This window comes from Crocodylus porosus, unplaced genomic scaffold, assembly GCF_001723895.1.
Source record: "Crocodylus porosus isolate Cpor-Errol unplaced genomic scaffold, CroPor_comp1, whole genome shotgun sequence".
In the NCBI taxonomy this organism is placed as follows: Eukaryota; Metazoa; Chordata; order Crocodylia; family Crocodylidae; genus Crocodylus; species Crocodylus porosus.
Genome location: NW_017728909.1, coordinates 21,716,511 through 21,724,043, shown reverse-complemented (window position 1 = coordinate 21,724,043; position 7,533 = coordinate 21,716,511). Strand labels below are relative to the sequence as shown.

Genomic DNA, 7,533 nt, shown 5'->3' with positions numbered 1-7,533 from the left:
GCCCCTGCCCCTGCCCCTGCCCCAGTTCATTGTCGGCCACCCAGAAGCTTCACACCTGTCATGCGGCTGCTCCCTACTCTGCTTTGTGCTGCCCCTTTTGTGTGGCTTCCAGAAGGGGAAAAGGCCTGAAAGGACAAGTACCCTTTGTGCAGGGGAGGCCGGCAGCCCTCGTCCTGCCCCCTCACCAGCCCCTGGGGCCACAGCCATGGGGGCAGGTGGGCACAGCGCCATAGCCCTGTGTCCAGCGGGCATCAGCGGAGCTCAATATGGACCCCATGGGGCTGGGGAGCATCCAGACTGGGAGCCTCTGGGTAGGTGTCACTCTATGCGTGAACGCATGTGAACCTGTGTCGGGGCAGAGTGCGTGTGCATGCATGTACACACGTGTGCTTTTCTTCTCTGGGGAAAGGGTTTCCTGTGCCAGGAGCAGTCAGGCAGGGCTGGGTGGGAGCTGGCTGCGAGGGCACAGGCCAGGCTGTCCTGGAGATGCCCCCCTCCCACTGGCACGCGCTGCCCCTAATGCGCCCCTGTGGTCTCTCGTCTCCAGAGCTCTGCAGATTGCACTACGGTCGGGCGGCGGGTGAAGAGCGGGCTGCGCCTGAAATCGTGAGTGCCCCAAGCTGCCTCCTCCCCCTGCACAAGCTCCCCAAGCCAGGCAGCGGGCACTGGGGGCAGGTGCTCAGCCCCGGGCAGGGGGAAGCAGGGGGTCCCAGCACCTGGGCTGCTGGGGCTCCCAAGACAGGGACCCCTTTGGTAGCTGGGTGGGTGGTTCTTACATGCAGGAGAGAAGGGGATGTAGGGCTGGTGAGAGGAGAGGAGACCCCCTGCCTACACCCCCGGGACCCTGTAGCTGCTGGCTGGCAAGAGACTGGCTCTGACGCTGCCTCATCTTCAGCAGGAGACATCTCCGCAGCAGTCTCCGGAAGGGGCCCGTGGGTACCCGGCCATCCCCCACCGCCTGGGCTGCCACCTCCATCAGCCGGGCCTTGCTGGGCAACTTCGAGGTAAATGCACCAGCAGGCTCTGACACCCGCCAGGCCCCTGGCTGGGGATGGGACAGGGCAAGAGGGCTCCTGGCAGGGGCATCAGAGCCATCTGGGGCTGGCAGCCTCTGACATTGGTGTCTCCACCGTGGCCTGGGGTTTGTAGTGGGCAGCTCTGAGGCTGCAGGGGCTCAGGGCTGCTTGCTTCCCCACACCCTGCAGGAGTCCATCCTGAAGGGACGCTTTGCACCGTCGGGCCGCATCGAAGGGTTCACAGCGGAGATCGGGGCCAGTGGGTCATACTGCCCCCAGCACGCCACCTTGCCCGTCGACGTCACCTACTTCGACATCTCGGAGCACAGCGCACCCTCGCCTTTCCTGGTACGTCGCTGAGGCTGGGGCCAGGCAGGTACTGAAGGAATCAGCTGGGACAGAGCCAGGTCCTGCAGGCCTGAGAGATGGAGCCCGGCTCTGGGGAATGTGAAGGCATGGCCAAGCACACCCGCTGTCTTGGCAGGCTCCGCTCCCTCCTGGCTACCCCCAGGGAAGCGCCTGTAGTTGCGGGGTTTGTTCCTTGGCCAGGAGTCATGCTCTGGCTGTGCTGCAAAACTGGGGGAGAGGCTTCACGCGGCTGTCAGGAGGGGTCTGGCCCCTGTGCTGAGCCTGCAGCCCTAAGGTGGGTGGGTGAATGGGGGGATGTGGGCACGTTAGAAGGAAGGAATAGGCTGCGATCGGACCTAGACAGGTTACGGGGCGAGCGGATGAGAACAGGATGGGTCTCAACACTGACAAGTGCAAGGTGCTGCACCTGGGGAGGAAGAGCCAGCACCATACCTACAGGCTGGGGAGCTCCCTTCTCATCAGGGCAGAGGCAGAAAAGGATCTTGGAGTCATCATTGATGCCAAGACGAACATGGACCGTCAGTGTGGGGACGCGGTCAGGAAGGCCACCCGCACCTTGTCCTGCATCCACAGATGCATCTCGAGCAGGTCCAGGGAGGTGATCCTCCCCCTCTGTGCGGCACTGGTCAGGCCGCAGCTGGAGGACTGCGTCCAGTTCTGGGCGCTGCACTTCAGGAGGGATGTGGACAACATGGAGAGGGTCCAGAGGCCACTCGTATGATCAGGGGGCAGCAGGGCAGGCCCTATGAGGAGAGGTGACGGGACCTGAACCTGTTCAGCCTCCACAAGAGAAGGCTGAGGGGGATCTAGTGGCCTGTTACACACTAGTCCAAGGGGACCACCAGGCACTGGGGAGTCCCTGTTCCCCCGAGCATGACCAGGAGTGGCTAGAAATAACGGTCACAAGCTGGCAGAGGGGAGATTTAGGCTAGACATCAGGAGGCGCGACTTCATAGTCAGGGCGGCTAGGATCTGGAACCAACTTCAAAGGGAAGTGGTGCTGGCTCCTACCCTGGGGGGCTTTAAGAGACAATCACCTTGCTGGGGTCATTTGACCCCAGCACTCTTTCCTGCCATGGCAGGGGGTCGGACTTAATGATCTGCTCAGGTCTCTTCCGACCCTAGAAACTATGAAACTATGAATCCAGCTTGGGGCACCTGTCGCAAGAAAGACTTGACCCAATTGCAATATAAGAGTGACGCTGTAGGCATGGCAGTCCAGAAATTATGCCAGAGGCAGGGATTTTGGAGGGCGGTGACTTTTATTGGATCAACTCCATTGCTGGGATAAAGTCAGACCAACTTTTGAATGCAAGGTGTTTTTCTGCGGGTCTGTGATCACAGTAGAGTGAAACCAGCAGAGGGGAAGGGGTGAGAGAAATTCCCTAGGGTAGCACATACATGATTAGCAGAAGCCAAGAAGCTGCTTGCTGGGAGATCAAGGCCTCTCCAAAAGGAGGAGAGTCAAGATTTGGGTAAAATATAATGGACCATAAATCACATGTCTATTTATCCTCAGTTCTGAGTGTTTAGCCAGCTTATGAACTGTTGTTCCCAAGTTCACCTTTTTAAGCTGTTAGGTAGATTTCCCTCGAGCATGAGGCTAGTGAGGCCAGAGAAGGAGTCCAGCAGAGACTGATCAAGTTGACTGGATCAAGTTGACTAGAGGCCTGGGGAGCCCGATACACAGGAAGAGGCAGGCAGACGCAGGTGACTGAGCATGGAGAAGAGGAGGCTATGGGGGGATTCGAGACCAGGCTGCAAATCCCTGCAGGGAGGTTACGCAGAGGATAGAAACCACAGGGTTTTACACTGCAGCAGGGGAAATGCAGGCTGGGGATGAAGGGGAGCCTTCTCCCCCTGGCAGACACCCAGGGAGGCTGGGAGTCTCCAGCCCTGGAGGTGTTTAAACGTACATCAGACACACCGATGCAGATCCTGCCTGGAGCAGGGGCTCGGACTAGCCCTGCCCTCCTGAGGGCCCTGCCAGCCAGCCTGGTCCATGGTCCTGTTGGGCTGGGCATGTCTCATCCTCTGGCCAGTCTGGGTAGCTGGGCACCAGCCAGCTGGAGCAAAGAACGCTGAGACCCAGAGACGCGGGATTCCCCTTCAGCTTTAGGAGCCAGCAGGTCCTCCAAGATGGCAGGAGAAGCTGTTGGCTCTCGGCAGAGAGGGGTCCAGACACTCAAGCAGGGTCTCTGTGGGGGAAGTGCTCTGTAATAAGGAGGCCTGGGGGAGTGCGTCTGCCCGCTCTCCTCTCCGGGGTGTCACTGGAGTCCTGCTGCCCTGGCAGGTGACACACAGCTCACCAAGGCACCACCCGGGCAGGCGGCTCCTGCCAGGACGGGCATCCCTTACTTCTGCTGCCCTGAGCAAGGCGGCACGTGCAGCGATGGTGCCGCCCTGCATGGGAAGGGAGGGGCCTGGCCGCAGGGATGTGGCGCAGGCTGAGCGCCACCTCTTCCCACCTGCCCCTTGTTGTCGGCTGCATGTCGGGGCCAGGCTGCCCGCCCGGCGCTCCCTCCCCATCTTCCCCGCTCTGTCGTTCCAGGGAGTGATCGACTTGGAAGCCTTGGGAAAGAAGGGTTACAGCGTGCCCAAAGCTGGAACCATCCAAGTGGTGAGCTTGGGCGTCAGAGGGCTCAGACCGGCCACATCCCGTCCCCCTGCCAGGCTGAGTCTGGCCTGGTGCATGGCCAAAGCTCGGGCCTCGAGCTGAGCCTCTCTGGGCATGGTGCTGAGGTTCTCGTAGCCCTTGGCCCCCCAGCCTCTATCCGCTCCCGTTCCCGGTGCTGAGTGGGCCCCATCACAGCCTTTGCCCTGCAGCCGCATCCCTTGAAGCCAGGCACCTCCTTACACCCCCATGCCCCTTTGCCCAGCAGCCCAGCACTCCCCGCTCTTCACCCCAGGGGCACAGACCCCCTCCCCCCACTCCCTGTCCCCCCGTTCCCCCAACCTTCCTTACCTTCTCCCCCCTACACACTTTTTTTCTAGACCTTATTTAACCCCAACAAGACTGTGGTGAAAATGTTCCTGGTGACGTACGACTTCCAGGATATGCCGGCCCATCACATGACCTTCCTGCGCCACCGCATCTTCCTGGTGCCCGTGGGGGAGGACGAGGGGGCTGGTGCGGTGCCCAGCAACCCGGCTTGCGCTCAGCCCCCCCGCAGGGTCCTCTGCTACCTGATGCACCTGAGGTAAGGGGCGGCGATGGGGGTGGTGGGAGGGATGGCCACCCTTGCCTCCCAGCACTTCCAGGAGCAGGGCCAGCGTCTCACCTTTCTCCCCACCACCTCCTGCTCCCCTCGCACTCCCCACAGCCTCTCCTAGCGCCCGGCTGTCAAGCAGGGGGTGGCCATCTCCCCTAAGGCTGTAGGCATGCTGCCGGGGCGGGGGGGTTGGCGTCTGTGGTGGCTGTCTTGAAGAATGGCACAGGTTAGTGGGAAAGCCACGTGCCACGAGGAGATGACGGGTCCTAGCCGTGAGACCCTGTCTTGGTGACAAGTCCAGCTGAAAGGGGGGGGGCCCAGGTTTGCCATTGCCCCATGAGGCAGCTGAGTGGGAGCATCTGCCCCCACACCTCACACGGCAGAGTCAGGCCTGCCCATGCTGGGTCTTGTCATAAAATCCTAGACCGTGAAGATTGGAGGGAGCTCAGGAGGTGCCCAGTGTCTGTCCACCCTCTTCTCGACACCTCCAGTGATGGAGGGAGTCCACTGACCTCTGGCAAAGTTGGCTCAACAACCAGCACTGTTCCTCCTTTTTCTCTTTCCTCTAGCGCAGCTCTCTGTACAAGGGCCAGGGAAGGGTGTTTGTTGTCTGTGCTGCTGCTGTGGACAGCGTGTACTTCCTGGAGACCTCGACGTCACACAGAGCCTAACCACAGGCTCAGTTTGATGGCAGGGGCTCAGCCAGGTTTCTTACCTACAAAGCCCAACTCCCTTACTAGCCTGTCCAAAGGGTTACAAGATAAGCCCTGGAGGCTGGTGGCAGGGCACAGGCTCAATGCGTGTACGGCACCCCGCGAGCCCTGGGCAAAGTTCCTAACATTTCACGTCCTTTTTAGACGTGGATGAAGCAGTTGTTTACCACAGGCCCATGGCACATAGTCATTTACTGACTCCATGGGCTCTCTGACCCCAAACGTTGTGCATCCTGCCTTGCTTCACACAGAATCACAGAAAATGAGGGTTAAAGGGAGCTCAGGAGGTCACATCTAGTCCCTCCAGGCACATCTAGTAGCTCCGAGCAGGACCAGCCCCAACTACATCATCCCAGCCAGGGCTTTGTCTAGCCAGGTCTTCAAAACCTTCAAGGATGGAGACTGCACCACTTCTCTGGGGAGCCTGCTCCAGTGCTTCACCACCCTCCTAGTGAGAAAGTTTTTCCTAATATCCAGTCTCAACTCCCCTTGTTGCAGCTTGAGCCCATTGCTCCTTGTCCTGTCGTCTGCCCCACTGAGACCAGCCCAGCTCCATCCTCTTTGCAGCCCCCCTGCGGGGAGGTGAAGGCTGCTATTCAATCCCCCTCGGTCTTCTCTTCTGCAGACTCAATCAGCCCATTTCCCTCAGCCTCTCCTCACCAGTCCCGTCCCCCAGCCCCCAACCATTTTCATTGCCCCCCGCTGGACTCTCTCCAATGTGTCCACGTCCTTTCTACAGTGGGAGGCCCAAAACTGGACACAGGACTCCAGATGTGGCCTCCCCAGTGCTGAATAGAGGGGAAAATCATTGCCCTCGATCTGCTGGCAGTGCTCCCACCAATGCAGCCCAGGATGCCAGTAGCCTTCTGGGCAACCAAGGGCACACTGCTGCCTCCTGTTCAGTACATTCAACCCGTGTTTCCCCATAGGTTTCACAGCTCCAAGTCAGGGAAGATCTACCTGCACGACGACATCCGACTGCTCTTCTCCCGCAAGTCCATTGAGGTCGACTCCGGCATCCCCTACGAACTGAAATCCTTCACTGAGATGCCAAGGAACCCCTGCTACTCGCCTCGGGCCTGAATGGGGCTGGGCTAGCCCAGGTCTCTGTGCCCAGCACCTTGTAGAGACCAGTAAAGGGCAAGAGCAGGGACAGCTCTTCAGCCTCTGCCCTGGAGCTTGTGCCCCCGCCCCACCGAGCTGTGGGGTATCAAGCCTTGGCAGTGGTCTCCGGCTGCCAGTGGCCCCGGGGCTTTGCATGGTGGTGAGCACAGAGGGGTCAGGGTGACGTGGGAGCGTGCAGATGTCTGCCAGGGTGCTGCCTTCCTCACCTGCCAGTGCTGGAGACATCCCCAGGTCTCTCACAGTGCCATGCCCTGCTGGGATGGGGGGCTTGGACCGGGCCAGACCTTCCACTGTGGGGAGGAAGGGGCAGTGCAGGGAGCTGGGGTGCAGTATTTATTAGTATTTATTGTTGCAGGGGAGTCAGCCGTGGCTGGTGGATGGCTCTGGGCCCAGGCTGTCACAGGTGCAAGGAGACAGGTGGTCCCAAAGGGGCCTTGTAGTGCCATGTGGGAGGGAGCTGGGGGCATGGGGCATGGCCTCTTCAGCACCAGGGTGCGGGGAGCCAGGGCTGGGATGTCGGGGTGGGATCACAGCTGAGGCGTCTCAGTAGAAGGCAAGAGGCGAGGGGGCCTCTCCTGCCTCACTGCCTGCAGAGCTCCTGAGCCCTCGGTCCTGTTATGGGAAACAGGGAGGCTGCAGGGGCTGGAGCAGAAGCCCCTCCAGTGGCCCTGTCTTGACGGGTCTGGGCCATGCTTAGGCAGCTGGGGCTGAGTCCAGACCAGGAGGACAGGGCAGGAGCAGGTCAGAGGGAGTGGGGAGGAAGGGCGTGCACAGTGCTGCTGGGCTGGGGTCTATGGCTCTGTCCTCACAGGACACCATGTGTGGGGCAGGGAGGGGATGGGCTCTCCCCGGACAGGGCATGCCAGGTGCCGCTGGCTTTGAAGTGAGCGTTTGCTGCAAGTTGAACAGAGCAGGCCAGGAGCTGGGGGATGGGGATTGCTGGTTATTGCAGCATGAGACCCAGAGAGCCTGGTGTGGTGCGTAGATGAGACGGAGCGGTCGTGGCAGGCCTGGCCCCTGGGCAGCAGCTGCTAGGACGGGTCAGGGGGTGGGGCACGGACACATGGGTGTCTCCCCCGCCAGGGGCCAGGCAGCCGG

General features: G+C 60.7%; 1 protein-coding gene across 4 annotated transcripts in view; it reads left to right on the top strand.

Annotated features, from left to right (window-relative positions):
* FAM214B (family with sequence similarity 214 member B) overlaps positions 1–7,493 on the top strand; it is a 23,638-nt gene extending 16,145 nt beyond the window's left edge. For 3 of the 4 annotated variants that reach the window (XM_019531893.1, XM_019531895.1, XM_019531894.1), the window contains exons 5-10: positions 548–606; positions 896–1,004; positions 1,206–1,364; positions 3,937–4,005; positions 4,380–4,585; positions 6,240–7,493. In XM_019531893.1, coding sequence (XP_019387438.1) covers positions 548–606; positions 896–1,004; positions 1,206–1,364; positions 3,937–4,005; positions 4,380–4,585; positions 6,240–6,393 — 756 coding nt within the window. In that variant the 3' untranslated portion in view covers positions 6,394–7,493. The remainder of the gene's footprint in view (positions 1–547; positions 607–895; positions 1,005–1,205; positions 1,365–3,936; positions 4,006–4,379; positions 4,586–6,239) is intronic. The other variant, XM_019531897.1, reaches the window with a different exon arrangement.
* The last annotated feature ends 40 nt before the right edge of the window (positions 7,494–7,533 follow it).